This window comes from Paecilomyces variotii, assembly GCF_004022145.1.
Source record: "Paecilomyces variotii strain CBS 101075 chromosome Unknown C8Q69scaffold_2, whole genome shotgun sequence".
NCBI classification, from domain to species: Eukaryota; Fungi; Ascomycota; class Eurotiomycetes; order Eurotiales; family Thermoascaceae; genus Paecilomyces; species Paecilomyces variotii.
Window position 1 is genome coordinate 1,172,303 of NW_021167141.1, and position 16,489 is coordinate 1,188,791.

General features: G+C 48.2%; 8 protein-coding genes across 8 annotated transcripts; 5 read left to right on the top strand and 3 right to left on the bottom strand.

Annotated features, from left to right (window-relative positions):
* Positions 1–74: 74 nt before the first annotated feature.
* On the top strand, positions 75–1,151 carry C8Q69DRAFT_441837 (hypothetical protein; the record flags this gene model as incomplete). Its single annotated transcript, XM_028628784.1, has 2 exons — positions 75–220; positions 287–1,151. The coding sequence occupies 2 exons, from the start codon at positions 75–77 to the stop codon at positions 1,149–1,151; spliced, it is 1,011 nt and encodes a 336-aa protein (XP_028487298.1).
* Positions 1,152–1,245: 94 nt separating this feature from the next.
* On the bottom strand, positions 1,246–2,621 carry C8Q69DRAFT_144133 (putative epoxide hydrolase). Its single transcript, XM_028625466.1, has 3 exons — positions 2,160–2,621; positions 1,655–2,053; positions 1,246–1,599 (listed from the first exon to the last, which is right to left on the bottom strand). The coding sequence occupies exons 1-3, from the start codon at positions 2,489–2,491 to the stop codon at positions 1,341–1,343; spliced, it is 990 nt and encodes a 329-aa protein (XP_028487299.1). The 5' UTR covers positions 2,492–2,621; the 3' UTR covers positions 1,246–1,340.
* A 580-nt stretch (positions 2,622–3,201) lies between these two features.
* On the top strand, positions 3,202–4,219 carry C8Q69DRAFT_144234 (hypothetical protein). Its single transcript, XM_028625467.1, has 2 exons — positions 3,202–3,243; positions 3,312–4,219. The coding sequence occupies exon 2, from the start codon at positions 3,472–3,474 to the stop codon at positions 4,102–4,104; it is 633 nt and encodes a 210-aa protein (XP_028487300.1). The 5' UTR covers positions 3,202–3,243; positions 3,312–3,471; the 3' UTR covers positions 4,105–4,219.
* Positions 4,220–4,795: 576 nt separating this feature from the next.
* Positions 4,796–7,817, top strand: C8Q69DRAFT_144264 (putative serine/threonine protein kinase). Its single transcript, XM_028625469.1, has 4 exons — positions 4,796–5,491; positions 5,577–6,412; positions 6,491–7,117; positions 7,179–7,817. The coding sequence occupies exons 1-4, from the start codon at positions 5,073–5,075 to the stop codon at positions 7,733–7,735; spliced, it is 2,439 nt and encodes an 812-aa protein (XP_028487301.1). The 5' UTR covers positions 4,796–5,072; the 3' UTR covers positions 7,736–7,817.
* Positions 7,818–8,379: 562 nt separating this feature from the next.
* On the top strand, positions 8,380–9,975 carry C8Q69DRAFT_144240 (short-chain dehydrogenase/reductase). Its single transcript, XM_028625468.1, has 3 exons — positions 8,380–8,640; positions 8,760–9,038; positions 9,154–9,975. Exons 1-3 carry the CDS (start codon positions 8,565–8,567, stop codon positions 9,840–9,842), a joined length of 1,044 nt encoding a protein of 347 aa, XP_028487302.1. The 5' UTR covers positions 8,380–8,564; the 3' UTR covers positions 9,843–9,975.
* Positions 9,976–10,405: 430 nt separating this feature from the next.
* On the bottom strand, positions 10,406–12,028 carry C8Q69DRAFT_456225 (hypothetical protein). The gene has a single exon (XM_028629825.1). The coding sequence runs from the start codon at positions 11,901–11,903 to the stop codon at positions 10,572–10,574; it is 1,332 nt and encodes a 443-aa protein (XP_028487303.1). The 5' UTR covers positions 11,904–12,028; the 3' UTR covers positions 10,406–10,571.
* A 76-nt stretch (positions 12,029–12,104) lies between these two features.
* On the top strand, positions 12,105–13,669 carry C8Q69DRAFT_525321 (HNH endonuclease-domain-containing protein). Its single transcript, XM_028633604.1, has 3 exons — positions 12,105–12,607; positions 12,665–13,014; positions 13,078–13,669. Exons 1-3 carry the CDS (start codon positions 12,370–12,372, stop codon positions 13,363–13,365), a joined length of 876 nt encoding a protein of 291 aa, XP_028487304.1. The 5' UTR covers positions 12,105–12,369; the 3' UTR covers positions 13,366–13,669.
* On the bottom strand, positions 13,584–14,818 carry C8Q69DRAFT_144354 (hypothetical protein). Its single transcript, XM_028625470.1, has 3 exons — positions 14,668–14,818; positions 14,347–14,460; positions 13,584–14,108 (listed from the first exon to the last, which is right to left on the bottom strand). Exons 2-3 carry the CDS (start codon positions 14,451–14,453, stop codon positions 13,802–13,804), a joined length of 414 nt encoding a protein of 137 aa, XP_028487305.1. The 5' UTR covers positions 14,454–14,460; positions 14,668–14,818; the 3' UTR covers positions 13,584–13,801.
* Positions 14,819–16,489: the final 1,671 nt, after the last annotated feature.

The window sequence follows — 16,489 nt, forward strand, 5'->3', positions numbered from 1 at the left end:
TTCCTGTTTATCCCCGCTCAGGGTTTCCTCTCTTGAAAACCTCACCCTACACTCACAATCTACATCTAGCAGCCATGGGCCAATACTGGATCCTGTGCTGTCTTGACACGAGAGAACATCTGCCTACCGGTGGTATTAAACTGGGAGAGTTTCTGTTCGATTGTTCAACTGGGCACATGACAGATCTCCTTGCCGTGCCTGTTCCACCGAAACGTTCAAGGTGAGTTTATGCCCTCTGATTCAACTTATCTGCGGTGCCCATCAGCAATGTAACGCGATCATCCAGCCTGAAATTCAAAAGCGCCGCGACTTCTCACTCGCCTTTCTTCAAGCTCCCTGCGGAAATCCACGATCTTGTATTCGAGAAACTTGACATTTTCGATGTAGTTGCTCTCAGCCTTACCAATGGATATCTTTTCAACATCGCTGAGAGACACATCAACGCTGCGTACATGTCTCTTCTGGGCCAATGGGCCGGAAAGCGTCTTATGTGCATAGGCGACTACCTTGAGGTCGGGGATGAACCGTCTTGGTTCAGCGATGAGGACAAGAGGCTGCTCTATCCGAAAAATGCGAATGGTGGAGATATTTCCACGACATATAGCGTCAAGCTATTTTCAGGCCTGGTCTACCAGATGCGTAACCATCTCGAGAGGATGAACGACCCTCTTCTCGCCAAGAAGGAGCAGTGGGTAAACCGTCTGCGTGAGATCATCTGTCCACCGCTAAAGACATTCTATCCGGAAAACCAGCCGTGGGTTCTGCGGAACTTGACTACTAAAGAGTTTGTGCACGCTGAAGCGATCGCGCTGAAGAAGGAGCATATTCATGGACCGGATATCGATTTTCGAGGATTTGGGGAGTTGGTCGTGTCTCGTATCTGCTGGTCTTCAGATCCGTCTGTTTCGATGAAGAACACTACCCGAATTCATCGCGGAAAATGGACCGGTCATCGATTTGATATCACCACGCTGGCGAGACACGAACTTGACATGAAGAAAGATACGTGGAAGGATGTTAGTGAGGAAGCCAAGAGGGAACTTCATATGATTTGGTACAGCGAATTCTCCCATGAAACCGTGGAACAGTTTGAGGCTATGTTGAATAACTGGAATGTTAAAACGGTGCGGAGGGCTGAAGCTCCCCTATAGTATCTATGAACCAGAGGAGTTACAACGGGAACTTTGGTGCAATTCGTGCTATCTCCAGCTATGTTCCCTTTTAATACAAGACGTCAGGCTGGTGGCCATGAATGAATGAAGCACTTCTTCCCAATCAAAAATAAAGAGATAATCAATATACAATCTCTAATATGTCAAAACACGTATCTCTATAAGTGTCTAATGCCCATTGGCAAATTCTTCGAGCAATCTAACTAACTCATCCGGCTTTTCTAGTGGAATCCAATGACCACATTCGAATTGCTCCGTACGGTTGTTGTGAAGATATTGCTCGGTTCTCGGCTTCTGCAACTCTGGCACGCAAACACGATCATATGCTGCGGTTACCAGCAGAGACGGTATATCGAGGCTCTTACTCTCATCAGTTGTGAACGTAGAGTAGTACTCCTGATCGACCCGCCGTGCTGCGGACTTGTACCTGGGATAAATCAGCCGGTGTAATCTTTGTGCGACTTATGAGAAAAGAAAAATACCAATTCAACGGCCCCGTATACTTCCCCTTCTGAAAAATCCGCGTATGCGTATCGAACTCCTCCTGGCTCACCCACGGAGGCGGAGCAGTTACTTTCCCAGCAGTAATCCATCTCTCCGCAGCGCCCAGAGGCCCCATGTCTGTTTTCCAGACTTCCGGGGTCGTTGGGTATAACAGCGACGTCAATGATTCTGGATTTGCATCAATCACGCTCGCGGCTGTGTCTTGGTTGAAGAATTTCATGTACCCGAATGCTGGGTATCCGAGAAGTTTCTCGGTAACGGTATTGATTTCGTCGATGTCGAATGGACCTGGTGGGAAATAGCCGACGGCGAGAAAAACAATGCCTGAGAATAGCTCTTGGTGGGCTAGAGCGATGATGGAGAGAAGAGCGGAACCCCTTTTATTCAAATTAAAATGGTTAGTTATTGACTTGGTATCCCGATCTCACATTTTCAGTAACGACAAACCTACGTTGAAGAAATCAATGAATAGAATAAACTCACCAGTCATGTCCTACTCCAATTACTCGATTGAGTCCTTCATTACGAACAATCTCCACAACATGATCTGCCATCCGTTTGAACGAATACGCATCCACCTCTTCCGGTTTGTCCGAGTCGCCGTATCCAAGCAAGTCAGGAGCAATGATACCGTATCCGCCCTCCTTCAATCCAGGCACGATACGACGCCAGTCGTAGCTGGAACTCGGAAACCCATGCAGCAAGAGAAAGGTAGGTTTAGTTGCGTGTGCAGCGGGAACGCGGATGTAGGCGTAAGATGTCCCGTCAGATAGGGTGGTCTTTTTACTTATTTCTGGGAAGATTTGGAGGGCCATGATGGGCGCGAGGGATTTAGATATTTAGATGTAATATGTCAGGTTATGTGGATAGGGATGGTTTCGTCTTTTGCTGACGATTATTTCATACAAGTAGTGTCTGCTCGCCCATGCTTTATACCTATGGGCCTTTTTAAGTATGTGTTCCACTTACCCCTCCATAGAAGGATTTTAGGCCCCCGACTTATGCATGCTCAGGGGTTACCTGATATCTGCCAGGTTCGTACGGAAAGAATCACACTTATATTAGACCACAACACCCATCATTACAAGAACAATAAAAAACAATAAACGAAAAAGAAAGGGAAAAATACAAAAAGCTCACACCCCCACCACTCCTCTAAGAGAGGAGAGATGGAGGTGTTACGAAAACCCCCGCCTATGCTTTTGGCGGGCAGGGGTTTTCTTCGAAATCCCATGGCCCATGCCAGGGTTCGAACAGGAAGCCTCCAGCTAGATGGGGTGGACGGGCTTCGTACCACTGCGCCATCTGGACTCCCTGATTGATAGGGAAACCTTTGTTCTGATATATATATGGGGCTGGTGAATGGGAGGGTGCCGGATTCTTTGTTGTCGCGTCCGTTTGGTTGCCTTGTATATTGAATAGCCAAACCGCCTCTAGTAGCTTGTAGAACTCAGCTAGAATTTAGTAATTAGTCCGACAGCATCATTGATCTCTAGTCCTTCATGCAGTTTCATCCCGAAGTATACCTCGTTGAGGTCATAACATACATAACCATGGATATCTAGGTGTTGTACCTAGCCTACATATGCATCCAAGGTTATTGATCCTTTAGCTAGAACTGATTCAGATCGGCAGGATACTCTTTTGAGAGCGGAAAATTATCAACAGAAGCACTACGCTCACTTTCACACACCTTCTACTCAGCAGTTGGAACAGTTCTACGTGCCGATCTCAAAGATTTAATAAAAATCTAATTACATACGCTAAGACTGCTCAGCCCGAAGAAGAAGAAAAAATGGTCGAACGACTTCTTGATTTCCTTCATCTTGACCTATTGGCGCAATTCGTTCGCAGCTTCAAGAATGCCCTCACAGATCCCCCAGACGTCAGAGCGCAGAAGGACTGGATCTCCGAGTACGAATGTGACGAACAGCGCGGAGTGGAGTTATTACAATTAAAGCACTACTGGGAGGATGAAAAACGCGAATTGATTCGAGAAACGGCTCGAAAATCTACTGCAAAGGACATCGATGAAAACTACACCAAAACCCTCAAAGCATATGACAGAGAGATTGCCAATGTTCGCCAACGGCTCTTCATCCATCAAAATGCGATGAAGAAACTACTGGAGGAAAAAATTGACATGTCATACACACGCAGCTGGGAGTTACCGCGACGCAGGACTCGCCAGGGCTTCAGCCTTGCATGGCTTAAGGAAAGCAAGATATGCGCACGTACCGGCGGCTGTTGCGGACGACCATGTGCATGCTGTGAGAAACCCCTGGTCACACATCTCGAGAGATGTTCTGGGCTCTTTGAGAAGGGCAAGAAAGTTGTAGGGCTCTATGGGCACTGCACGACGAACTGTCGCTGCTGCATTCTTTACAGGAGACTGCCAAAGAAAGAACTGTCAGTGGGATCGTCTTAAGTCATGATACAAGTGTGCAGCAGATATAGGGTGGCCATTTACCTATAGTCCACAGATTCTGATGGAATTTCTCTGCAAGCGTTAGTTGCTAGAGCCTGTACCCTGGGCCTTGAATAAATAAAGTCCTGCGAGTAGTTTGGCGAAGCTGGCTTGTGTGACGAGTGTAGACGTTCCTTTTCTTTGCTTACGACGTAAACACTCTACAGATCTGTATGTGTCCTGAGTAGGGATTATCCTATATATTTGATTTCAGTCGTACTTGGCCAGTATCTCTCAGGTACCATCGGATATTCAAGTAGCGTAGTACGGCACAGATACTGCCATCTCGAACAACGACGATGTTGTTGGCACAGGCAGTAATCACGGTAGCTGTTATCCGTCTCCAGGGCCATCGTATTGGCCATCATATTCATTATTGACCATCTGTATCGAGCATCATGTCGAGTCTCTACTAGGTCGAGCACAGATAATCAAGTTAGGAAGATGATTGCGGGGTTGAGCAGGGATGGCGGGCACTGGCCTTAGCGGGCTGCCTTTGCCTACTCCAAATCGGGCACCAGAGCGCTTCTAGGTAACTATCTTCATCTTCATCTCCATCTCCATCTCCATCTCCATCTCCATCTCCATCTCCATCATCCATCGTCATCGATCTTCGGTCCCTCCTTTTTGTTTGTTTACCCCTTCAGATTCTCATCATCGATAGCGCCATCATCCCTTTCGTCTGCTTTGCTCTCCACGCCGCCTCACCACCGCCGCCCGTGGTTCACAGCGCTTCCGCCCAGCATTCCTGCCATCCGCTCCGCCCACGACACTTGGCTCGTCCAGCCAGACTAACGGCTGCTGGCGCCCCCAGCGCTCCACACACGGGCTGTGGGGAGAGCTCGGAAGTTGCACAGTCAGCAGCTTCAGAAACCTTGGGACCGAAACCCAGAGAATCTATCACGTCACGTTGCCCGTCGTCGTCTGCCATGGCTGCCGCCTTCGACGACGAAGACCTTTCCATTCCTCTCCCCTCCTTCGACCGCGATCGCGATCGTGACTCTGACCGTGACCGTGTACGAGCCAGCGGGGGAATCCCCAACCCCATCTCCAACTCGTCCGCCATGGCAATGCCTCCGCCTCCCCGACCCAATGCCCGGGCTGATCCCTCGGTGCAGTCGCCTGCCACCACCAGGGACATGCAGCGGCTAGACCAGTACCACACCGTCAAGGTCCTGGGTGAAGGATCCTTTGGCAAGGTCAAACTGGCCATTCACCAGCCCAGCGGCCGCCAGGTCGCTCTCAAGATCATCCCGCGGCGGAAACTGCTCTCGAGGGACATGGTTGGCCGTGTAGAGCGGGAGATTCAATATCTGCAGCTGTTACGACATCCACACATTATCAAACTGTGCGTCTCCTCCCCTGATCATTCCGCAGGTGGTGCGAGGAATTTGACATTGCATTGTAGCCGCTGACTCATCTTTGGAATATAGATACACCGTTATCGCAACCAAAACTGACATTGTGATGGTCCTGGAATATGCAGAGCGGGAGCTTTTCGACTATCTCGTCAAACGTGGGAGATGTAATGACGACGAGGCGCGCAAGTTTTTCCAACAGATCATCTGCGCGGTCGAATACTGTCACCGGCACAAAATTGTCCATCGCGACCTTAAGCCGGAGAATCTGCTCATCGACAGCGCCAAGAATGTAAAAATCGCGGATTTTGGTCTCAGTAACATTATGACGGACGGGAATTTCCTCAAGACGAGTTGCGGTAGTCCTAATTATGCAGCACCGGAGGTTATCTCTGGTAAGCTGTACGCGGGGCCTGAAGTGGACGTCTGGAGTTGTGGAGTGATTCTTTACGTGTTGCTTGTGGGCAGACTTCCGTTCGACGATGACTATATCCCTGCGCTCTTCAAGAAGATCGCTGCGGGAAATTTCCATATGCCGTCGTACATTTCACCAGGAGCCGCCAGGTTGATCAAGTCTATGCTACAGGTGCATCCCGTCCACCGTATTACAATCCCTGAAATTCGCCAGGACCCGTGGTTTCTCAAGGATTTGCCCAAGTATCTGGAGCCACCGCCAGAAGAATTCATCAATACCGGTGTCGATCCGAAGAAAGCCATTGACCCGCGGAACATTGCACCGGGAAAGCCAACGGCGATACAAGAAAAGATCCACCGAACGGCTGTTGCCAAACTCGAAAGGAGTATGGGATATGCTAAGGAGGACATTGAAGATGCATTAAAACGACCGGAACCTAGTGCCGTCAAAGATGCCTTCTTTATTATTGCGGAGAATGAAATGATGCAGACAAATTGTGAGGACCTTATTTCCTGCTCTCAGGCGTAATAATGGATGCCAGAACATGATCAACCTGCTAACGAGTCCATAATAGCCCCCACTGATGATCAACTTGACGCCTCCTCCCCAGTCTCCTCTCCCCCTCAACCAGAGAGATATGCGCAGTCGCCCCCGGGAGCCGGCAAGCAGATGACGGCTGCGTTCCGTAAGAGAGATGCTATATCGCCTTTAACTTCGCGAACTCCGGCAACACCTCCATCCGCGCAATCACAGTTGGCCCAGCAGGACGACGATGATGATGAGGATGATTCGCCTCGTGTAAGCCATGTCAGGATTCTTCCCACGAGTCTGCCATATGTCCACGAACAGATCATGGAGCAGCGTGATCGTGATATGAAGGAGAGGGGTTCAATAGACGAAGGCCATGGAAACGGTCTTGACGAGCAATATGGATCTGCCGATACGGTTGCGGAGCGCTCCCCTGAAGAACAAGCGGCCACTGCTAGATCGCTCAAGCCACATGCACGCAGCGTCGTAGATCTAGAAAAACTGCGTTTTGAACCTCCTGAAGGGTTTACCGCTCCCACACACACGCCAAAGAAAACACGAAAGTGGCAGTTTGGAATTCGATCGCGGAACCAGCCGTATGAGGCGATGCTCTGCCTGTACAAGGCCATTGCTGCTCAAGGCGGAGTCTGGGAGATCGAGCCTGCTGAAGCAGGTAGGTTTTCTGAACGATCGTTTCTTCTGACTTAGATACGCTAACCGAATTCAATGATCAGAGGGCGTTGATTCCGATATAGATCCTGGCATTCCTGTGGACAAGCGGCCTCTTCAGCGCAAATATCCAGATCTGCCCTCGAATTACTACATCCCGAGAGATCCTTGGTTTATCCGCGCCCGGCTTCTCAAACAAGGCGTCAGAGCTCCCGGTCTGACGGGTAGTGCACATAGCAGCAGAAGCGATCTGGAGGAGTTCCGGCGACGAGTGCATCTCATGGGCGGATCTCTCCCGGATGAGACCTTGGCTGCTGTTCATGCCAACCTTGACAATGCTAGCACCACGGGCCCTGCGTCCGCTAGCCCCCAGCATCATTCATTGCGAATCACACACGGTGTGTGGGTGTTCATTGACATTCAGCTCTATCAACTAGAAGCAAACAATTACATGGTCGATTTCAAGTGTGACGGATACCAGAATGTGATCCGAGCTGAAGGCGATACCGAATGGCGCCCCACAAGCAAGCGGATCAGAAATAAGGAGAAGGAAGTTACAAGTCCTTACCCGTATCTTGACGTTGCTTCTGATCTCGTCGCGCAACTTGCGGTTGTGAGCTAGTCGTTTTTGGTTTCTTGCATTGCATCTTCTCAGCTTTCTTGGTTCTATTATCGGCGTCACAGGGTCAGCGATGCATGGGTTAAAAAGGCGAAGTAGGCGCCATGATGATTTTATGACTTGAGCCGCTGCTTACTATTATTAATTTCTATTATTACTTCTTCGTTTATATTGTCTTGTTGAACCGGCCGTGTTGGCGCTGGTAACATTGATTACATTTTGTGGTTTCTGATTCTAGTCTATTGTGTAAAGTGCGGTACATATGGATGCATATGGAGATCTCAACAAGCAATGGGTTTTCAAGTACATTCCGATGTCGACTGAGAACGGCCGGCAGATTTTCTGAGAGGGGCCACCAAATGAATCTATTCGTCCAGCTATTACTGTATTCTCGACAGACGTTCATCACGTTATAAAAATAGGATTCAGATACTAAGGCGAGCTGCTGACAGAATTTCCAGATGTATCAAAGGATCTTCTAATTCTAGCGTAGGCAGTCACGTATATACGGTCGGGTTAAGCCCGGCTAGTCAGTTACTTAGACCGCAGTCAGCGGGACGGACGAATTCACGGACCAAATCGATACGGGGATAAATAGATGACAACAGCCAACGTCTGTGGGCAATGATAGATCTGTCTTGTTTCGTTTTATAAGATCACTTTACAATTATTGAAGTTGGCGTTGAGGTGAAGTTGTACTACTGCACGGGATATCGCTTGAGCTGCAGCTTCAACCTACTAAGGGATCGACACCTCCAAAGAGAGATTCGCTCAACACTGAATACAGACACAGGTTGAATTTCGAGGATATATATTATATACAATATCCAAAATGGTCACTCTCCAAAAAGTCCGCGCCAATAATGCGTCTCTCAAAGAACTAGGCCCAGGCCTCGTTGCTGTCTTTGGTATGTTCTGAAACCACCTCCAATCCTCGCCCCATACCATACCATACCACACCACCGTCTAGAGATATAGGATAAAATAAAAAAGCCAAAATTGAATCCCTATTAACAAACCCCCATAGTCGGCGGTACCAGCGGAATCGGTGAATCGACCGCCCGCGAATTCGTCCGCCATACGCTCTCTCCGCGCGTGTATCTCGTCGGCCGCAACGAGACGCATGCATCGCGAATTATCGAAGAACTGTGCTCTCTGAACCCCGATGGGAAAGTATCATTTATCAAAAGTGACGTGTCCCTCCTACGCAATGTCGATGAGGCGTGTGAGGATATCAAGAGGAGAGAAGACAAGGTGAACTTGTTGTTTATGAGTTGTGGGTTCTTGTCTACGAAGGGGAGAGATGGTGAGTTTCTTATTTTCCTTCAATTTCCTTTTTCCCTGCATATTAAGGATGTAAAAGTACTGAACTGTGTCAATTTGCACTCTTATCTTTGTGTTTTAACTCATATCAAATCCAGAAACGTCCGAAGGCCTCGACAAGAAACTCAACGTCCATTACTACTCCCGAATGCGATTCATATACAACCTCCTCCCACAACTCACCGCCGCATCCACCACCACAACAACAATAAATAGCCCCTCCCCTCTATCCCGCGTCGTCTCCGTCCTGGGCGCAGGCCAAGAAGGCCCCTTGAACCTAACTGACCTCGCGTTAAAACACAACTACAGCCTACGAACATGCGGCGCCCACGCCATCACCATGAACTCACTCATGACGCACGAACTCGCCTCCCAGAATCCAGGGACGAGCTTCATCCACACGTACCCTGGAGTCGTGAAGACAGGAATCATGCGTGATCTTGGTCCGCTGGCGCGGTTCGGAGCGGAGGTGTTTTCAGTTCTGGCGAAGCCGTTTTTCGTTCCCCTGGAGGAGAGTGGAGAGAGGCACTTGTATGCGGCGACAAGTCAGGTTTTTGTTCCGAAGAGGGATGGGGAGGGTTCTACTGCTGCTGTTGCTGCTGCGGCTGCGGTGGGAAGTGATGGGGTAAAAGGAAGCGGGGGGTATTTGTTGAATTGGAATGGGGACGTTGTCGGGAAGCAAAATCTATTGAGAAAGTATCGCGAAGAGGGAGTTGGGAAGACGGTGTGGCAGCATACGTTGGATGTGTTTCAGAATGTTTGTGGTACGAAGGATGGGAAGTACTGATTTGTTTTGGTATTATTATACCTATACTCTTGTCTCGGATGAGGTGGAGGGTTCTGTAATAATATGCATGTATGTCCTCTCGGATTGTTTCCATGACAGATCTGTTTCTTATCTATCTAGGCGTTCCGGGAAGAAGAAGGAGGGGGGGTAAAGACATCTCTATTCTAATTTCACCTCTCTTCAACTCATTCATCATACTACTGTTAGACGAGAATACAGACACTATACTTAATATATGTATCAACCAACAAAAACCCTCGGCATTTTCAACTTACAAACAAACAAGGAAAAGAACCCACGTGCTGTCCTACAGAATTCAACTCACCTTGTCCCCTGACCTGATGCGGTCCACATACATATATAGGTACATGTACTACACACTTACATCCTATCGGATATCTCCAATATATATGGCACCACTCCCCAAAAGGGGTTTAAGTCAGTGACACCGCGTCCATAAATCCCCGCGCGACTTCGGAATATGGCCAAAGTTGGGCAAATTGAATTGAAGGAAGTCTAAAGCCTGAAGCCTGATTAAAGGCTGGAATCTGCATATGATAATATCAAAAGAAAAGTAGTATTGGTTGGGATTGTTCATTACAAATTTTACCTGTACATTTCCCGGTGCACAGAAAGTTGTAGAGGTACAATATAGAAGGTTAATATCTCGTACAAAATTTCCGAAGCCCCTAATCATGTGCATGCAGCCAAAAAAAAATTGCTCTCCCTCTACAGCCCAAACAAGGCCTCAAAATCTGCACCTTCTGCTTTAGCCCTCGCCCATATCTCGTTACTTTCACGTGTATGCCGCTCAGAAGGCCTCTCAGACCGGGGGCCTAGGTACGAGGCGTTCTGAACCGCATAATACAGATATGGCCAGATACGGTTGATGCTCAGGTCATCCAGCAGCTCCTCCGCTGTCCGGTCTGAGCCTGGCCGCGACTTAAATTTTTCACTTCTCATAATGTCCTCAATCTTGTCCACGGCGTCACGCGCTGCGCACGTGCGCGCGTCATTCAGCAGGTCTAAGATGCCTTCTGTTTCCCACCATGTGGCATATGAGTACTGCATCGCTTGGGCCATTTCGTCACAGCCGCCGCTTTCAGTTACTTCGGGTATGAAGTTGCATGCGTTATCTGGCTCGAGGAGGCTGGGCAGAATAAAGTAGGGGTTAATTGTGACCGCAGCCATACCGAGCTTGCGGGCTTTTTTCACGAGCTCGCTCTCGATCTTTAAAAGGGACACGGTAGATTCTCTCTGGAATTTCGCGGAGAGGGGACTCCGAATCACGGCCAACTCGATCGCCTCCCGAAGTTCGAAGGGGAGGCGAGTTCGCGTGAGGAGGATCTTTCGGGTGATCTTCAAGTTGCGAATATCCACGAGTAGTTTCAAATTTAGTATCAGGACAGCAATGATGTGGTTCAAATTCGGAAATTCGCCGAGAAGGAACCCGGGATCCTCAAGAACATCAGCCCCGGAGATATTGAGGTACGGTAAGGTCATATCGCCCCAGTTGTAATCGCCGTCTGGGTCACACGTCGCCCACCACTTCACAAAATCATAGCATTCTTGGTCGCGATCCAGTCGCAGCATTATCGCCGGCACAATGTCTCGTATCCCCAGATTGTCGGCGCGGCAGAGTCTTAGCATATCCAGCAAGTGCTCGAGGGCTTCGTGGACACTATCAAATGTGCCAAGGGGAAGCAAATGATCCCATGCAAGCTCAAACCGTGCGCGCATATAGCCGCGCGTGTTGAAAATGCCCCAGAAGTGGCCGACATGCGTCTCAAAGGCGTTGGCGGGAGTCATGAAATCCGGCGTGGCATTGCGGACGCGGCGGTCTTCTTCGGCGAGTATAGCGCGTGCTTTCTTAATCTGTTTACAAACAGATTTATGCAGGATAAAGTGAACGGTCTGGTGTTCGCGGTTGCAGTAGTGGACTGCGCGACAGCCGCTGCATCGGAGGAGCTTTCGGCCTGTTGCTGAGCATTGAGCACAGCGCCGGCAGAGGGATCCGGTCGGGCTCTTATATTGGCTTGGGCTGTGCAAGGTGCTAGCCATGATGCCTCCTGTAGGAACCAACCTTTGAGGCACCACAGCGGTCCAGGATACAACGCGATTGAGTCGTCCGAGTTGGACGGAGTACGGAGCAAGTAAGTATACAATGAGACGGTTGCTTATCTGCCCACCTACACCGCCTGCCCTAAGTACTAGTTACTGTCTTCGCCATCGCCAGACTCGTCTTTCCCGCATTCTCAGGCCCCAGGAACTCACTCTTCTGCCCTTAAATCTTCTCGTAATCATCTAATGAGCCGCTCTCATCTGCTTTATTTGGCCATTAGTCTTTGCCGTGTTCTCACCAGTCAACTTGGCCAGTAATAGTAAGGAGTCAGTCGACTATTCGGGTCTTTTTACATTAGACATCGATGCTATCATTCGCTTAATCCAACACAGTCACTTTGATAGCTTTCGTTCTTCTCTTCATCCTGTGATCCTATCTGCGAGGCTGGATCCTCTTTTTTTCATAATGAACGTCAATCGCGCCAGGGTTCGAAATGTTTTCATCTACAATGGTGCTACAGGCGACCACTTCGGTGGAATGCGACAGAATGGATCGATAACAGAAGCGGTGTTTCTATGGATCCTGAGCCATATCCTGCTCATTACAGATGCTGAGCTTGAAGTCAAAGCTCGAGCTTCCCAACAGATCATCTTACCGACAAGCAACCGCCTTGAACCTGGTGATTATGACGTCTACTGCAATGGTAAGTGTTATGATCTTAACAAGTACTTCTATGATCCTACTTTACTGACTGAAATAGGCTCTATTAAGCTCACTAACGAACCCTGGGTGCTACGAATTCTATCACATAGTGTCAGTGGAAGAGAAGAGAGCTTTCGTGAAGGATTACGTAAACGAGATGGAAAGTGTGTCCTATCAGGTTTCGAAAATCTGAACGCGGATATTGGTGACTGGAGCCCCTTTGAAGGAGCCCATATTTTCCCGCTTGAAAAGGAGAATATATGGATTACGCAGAATTTCGGAAGATGGATCACTGATATGGACTATGCGAATGGAGTTTCGAAGATAAACAGTTGTCAGAACGGATTACTTCTACGGCGTGATCTTCATACAATGTTCGACAATTACCTCATCTCAGTCAATCCAGACGTGAGTGACTCCGCAGAAGATATTATTATTCTTTTGGTTACTAATATTTTTATTCGTTCAAAGGACGGCTATAAGATTATAGTATTCAATCGTGACATCTTTGGTCTCGATGGACGAGTCCTGGATCCTGTATGTCGTAATCCAAGAGACCTGCACCGCGTCTCAGATGAGTTACTTCGGTGGCATTTCCGGCAATCAGTCCTTGCGAACATGAGAGGCGCTGGTGAGCCTATCTTTGAACATGATTTCCCAGCGGGAACGGATATGATGAGGGAAATTTATGAAGGCCCCAGTGCGCAGGAAAGGTTTGAAATGGAAATTGCTTCGAGATTACGCGGATTCGAGATTTAGATGATGAGGGAGAAGAGACATTTCCAGAGTGAAAATTACGTCTGTACGACTTACTGGTCTTATTTTTTTTTAGCGTGGAATGGGCAGTCATATAAGGAGCTTCAGAGAAGGGATGGTTAGCATGATCCAAAAGACAGCGTCAGGTATCACCGTTTCTGGCCGCCAGTTAACCATCTCATCATTAGACAGAGTATATATATTCATTTCTATAGGTGAGATAAAATTCTTATTCAGAACTGGCGCTGTCAACAATGACCGGCAATAGTCGATATTCGAACGAATTAAGAAACCGGAGAGGTGTGTACTCGCATGTATTGTATAAGTCTCTCATATCTCACAAAAACATATATATATAGCCCTCACATTAAACACCAACACCAATTAACACCCCCTAGACTAGTAGTGAAGTAGAAAATACGTGAGTTAAGAGAATCTTTCAAACGCCCCTCGATGACCTCGTCCCAATCCCACCCGGACCGTGCCCATCTCTCCTGTCCGATCGTCCCCAGGATCGAGTACTAGCCCCAGCTCCAATGGAATTGGACGGTGAACCAGACACAGACGCCCCACGAGAAGAAGACGTAGAGACCGCCGCAGATGATGCAGCGGATGTCGCCGAAGAAGATGTGTTGGTCACAGCTGCACCTTTTGCGGACGAAGCGGCGGTGACCGCCGTTGGATTGCACGTTGCGCAGATGAACACGTTGAAACCGTGTCCGTCGCAGCGTGAGCAGACGGAGTCTCTGGTAGGCGGGTTATTGAGTTGAGTGATTGGTTCTTTCGGGAAAAAAAAAAGGAGAAGAGAGGAGAAATATACAGGGAATGTTGAGTTTCAGAGTTTGATGGAAGAAGGGAATAGACAAAATTTTGCAACTTGTATGATAATAAATGCATGGCAGATAGGAAAGAAGATCCTACCAGAACATTGTGCTTGTGCGAGTCCTGAACAGAAATAGGCAAAAAAAAAAGATTTGAACATACCTTGGCGCATTTCCTGCACACATACTGCAGGTCACAACGGTTCTGCCCCTGATGCAGGACACATGCTTAGGGTCTAGCGACAGGGGCGCCACGCTTGCTCGAGACATCACTGCTCTATAACAAAAAAATAACCCCGAGTAGTAGTGTTAGCCCGCAATTCGGCCTGAGTTGAGAACTGAAGAGAATCGCGGGTTTTATAATAGATAGATATGTATCCGTAAAATGGTCAAGACGATATATTGGTGCGACAAGATTTTCGACACTCCCGAAACAGGTAAAGACAGGATTGTTTAGTTGGTGTCTGAAGATTTTTGTACTTACTTCTTTCTCCCCCAAAACGATCTCCTGAGGTTACCCTGTTTATAGAAGATTTTCGCTCCTCGATCAGACAATGCTTCAACCGACACCAGACGGTAACCTGCCACGCAATGTGGAAGACACTGCAACAATAGGAAATTGAATATTTCTCAGGTAGAGCTGCAGTGTCACTCAACGCAAATTGGTATTCTACAATCACTGTGAATAATCAATATGGCAGAGACCTCCGCGATACAGCATTGGTGATACTAAGTTTTAGTTCAACCTGTCACGGCTTTGGTGGTGGAGTATAAAAGATCAGCAGGACACAAGCATGAAAAGCCTAAGTTCTCACGTTAGCAATTCATGTCAATTCTGTAGACTGCAGGCCAGGTCTCAAGCAGGAGAGAAAACATCTGGGACAGCAGCTGAAATCGAATGTTGGTGTGGTGTGTTCTATGATTTTATACCGTACTGCAGTTATCGATGGCTTCATGTTATGTCAGTGGTCCTTGACAGACATTATATTTGAAATTACCATCCCACAAGGTGGACGGACAAGGGCACCATAGACATCTGAAGCTACGCCGGGTACATCCTACGCTGGCTCGTCCCCCAAAGGCCCAGTCACCTGTCCACCGAGAGAGGTTAGTCGAAAATAACTGAAATAGCGAGCGTATTGCACAGAAAAGGGGCCCCAATCCAAGAAGCTACACTTCGTGGATGTCAGACTCGACTAAAATCTACAGTTGTTGCGTTGTGCTGGCACAGCGAGTATCGAGGATCACCAAAATGGCTGCCTCCAATAGCAGTAAAACTAAATGTCGTACAGGCAATTGGCACTTGGGGAAATTGTCAATATCATCATCCTTCACCGCTTCGTGTCCAGCCTAGTAGTCATCTCAGATCTTTCGGAGCCGTTCGCGATTGTCGAATCAAGATATGCCAACCTCGGAAGGCTTGCTGCGGCTAGCATAGGGCATCAATAGATAATTCCTTGACAGCTTACGTTGACAGGACATATTTAGCATGTATGCGCGTGCTGACTGGATACAGGGGGTGAGCGGAACACGGAGTAACAGGACCTCATCGTATTCGTGGACACAGCAAGCCGGCCATGCCAAAAGTCCATACTGAAGTCGGGCGCAGCTGCTGTTACTGCAACGTTGACATCCATTAGAGAGGTAAAGGTGTACTGACGTAGCCAGGGCATAGTCATCTCTAGGCAAGAGATGAGATAGATTATCATTGAGATCACAAGGACATGCACATACGGACTACAAACGCTGCATGCCGGTTGGTTAGGGTTGTAGCCGGCTGTTTGTCGCGATCATGTAGGTCCAGCGCTGGCGGCTGCTGAGGGGAAACAAGAGAAATTGCCCTGGGAGGTTAGCGCTCTACTGTCGATAAACAAGGTGATATGCGTGTAGCAGCCAGCGCAGAACAAGGATATCGGGGAAACAGGTCTTGAACCCAAGAGTATTACTACCTTCTGTAACAGGGGAGGATGTCATATTGTATTTTCCGTCATATCTCATGTTCCCCTATAATCCTTTTCCAAAATGTTATGCAGAAGTTTTCGATTCTCAGTTGGAAATTCTGCTCGTTTGAGCCACATAAATAAATAGACAAGGGGAGGCCAAATCCCGAGTTCTCTCTTATTGACTGGTGGTCATCTAGATCTCAAATATAAACCAAATACCGAGGGCCACTTTGAAACAGTCGATGGAATAAGGTACTTACGTCTAGTACAATTCTTGACACTTGCCTTGGCAGAGTATTAGGCACAGCGAGAGCCAAATGAAAATGGACAACACGGAAAAAGAGCCCGCGCCAGTCGCACAAA

What these genes read in the sequence shown, in the direction of transcription:
- C8Q69DRAFT_144133 (XM_028625466.1), bottom strand. Translation starts at nt 2,491, where the DNA reads ATGGCCCTCCAAATCTTCCCAGAAATAAGTAAAAAGACCACCCTATCT. An exon ending in ATTGGAGTAGGACATGACTG is followed by an intron (nt 2,054 to 2,159) that starts GTGAGTTTATTC and finishes TTTGAATAAAAG; the next exon opens with GGGTTCCGCTCTTCTCTCCA. An exon ending in TATACGGGGCCGTTGAATTG is followed by an intron (nt 1,600 to 1,654) that starts GTATTTTTCTTT and finishes GATTTATCCCAG; the next exon opens with GTACAAGTCCGCAGCACGGC.
- C8Q69DRAFT_144234 (XM_028625467.1), top strand. Translation starts at nt 3,472, where the DNA reads ATGGTCGAACGACTTCTTGATTTCCTTCATCTTGACCTATTGGCGCAA.
- C8Q69DRAFT_144264 (XM_028625469.1), top strand. Translation starts at nt 5,073, where the DNA reads ATGGCTGCCGCCTTCGACGACGAAGACCTTTCCATTCCTCTCCCCTCC. An exon ending in CATCCACACATTATCAAACT is followed by an intron (nt 5,492 to 5,576) that starts GTGCGTCTCCTC and finishes TTTGGAATATAG; the next exon opens with ATACACCGTTATCGCAACCA. An exon ending in GATCGAGCCTGCTGAAGCAG is followed by an intron (nt 7,118 to 7,178) that starts GTAGGTTTTCTG and finishes TTCAATGATCAG; the next exon opens with AGGGCGTTGATTCCGATATA.
- C8Q69DRAFT_144240 (XM_028625468.1), top strand. Translation starts at nt 8,565, where the DNA reads ATGGTCACTCTCCAAAAAGTCCGCGCCAATAATGCGTCTCTCAAAGAA. An exon ending in AGGCCTCGTTGCTGTCTTTG is followed by an intron (nt 8,641 to 8,759) that starts GTATGTTCTGAA and finishes AAACCCCCATAG; the next exon opens with TCGGCGGTACCAGCGGAATC. An exon ending in GTCTACGAAGGGGAGAGATG is followed by an intron (nt 9,039 to 9,153) that starts GTGAGTTTCTTA and finishes TATCAAATCCAG; the next exon opens with AAACGTCCGAAGGCCTCGAC.
- C8Q69DRAFT_456225 (XM_028629825.1), bottom strand. Translation starts at nt 11,903, where the DNA reads ATGGCTAGCACCTTGCACAGCCCAAGCCAATATAAGAGCCCGACCGGA.
- C8Q69DRAFT_525321 (XM_028633604.1), top strand. Translation starts at nt 12,370, where the DNA reads ATGAACGTCAATCGCGCCAGGGTTCGAAATGTTTTCATCTACAATGGT. An exon ending in TTATGACGTCTACTGCAATG is followed by an intron (nt 12,608 to 12,664) that starts GTAAGTGTTATG and finishes TGACTGAAATAG; the next exon opens with GCTCTATTAAGCTCACTAAC. An exon ending in TCATCTCAGTCAATCCAGAC is followed by an intron (nt 13,015 to 13,077) that starts GTGAGTGACTCC and finishes ATTCGTTCAAAG; the next exon opens with GACGGCTATAAGATTATAGT.
- C8Q69DRAFT_144354 (XM_028625470.1), bottom strand. Translation starts at nt 14,453, where the DNA reads ATGTCTCGAGCAAGCGTGGCGCCCCTGTCGCTAGACCCTAAGCATGTG. An exon ending in TGTGCAGGAAATGCGCCAAG is followed by an intron (nt 14,109 to 14,346) that starts GTATGTTCAAAT and finishes CCCGCCTACCAG; the next exon opens with AGACTCCGTCTGCTCACGCT.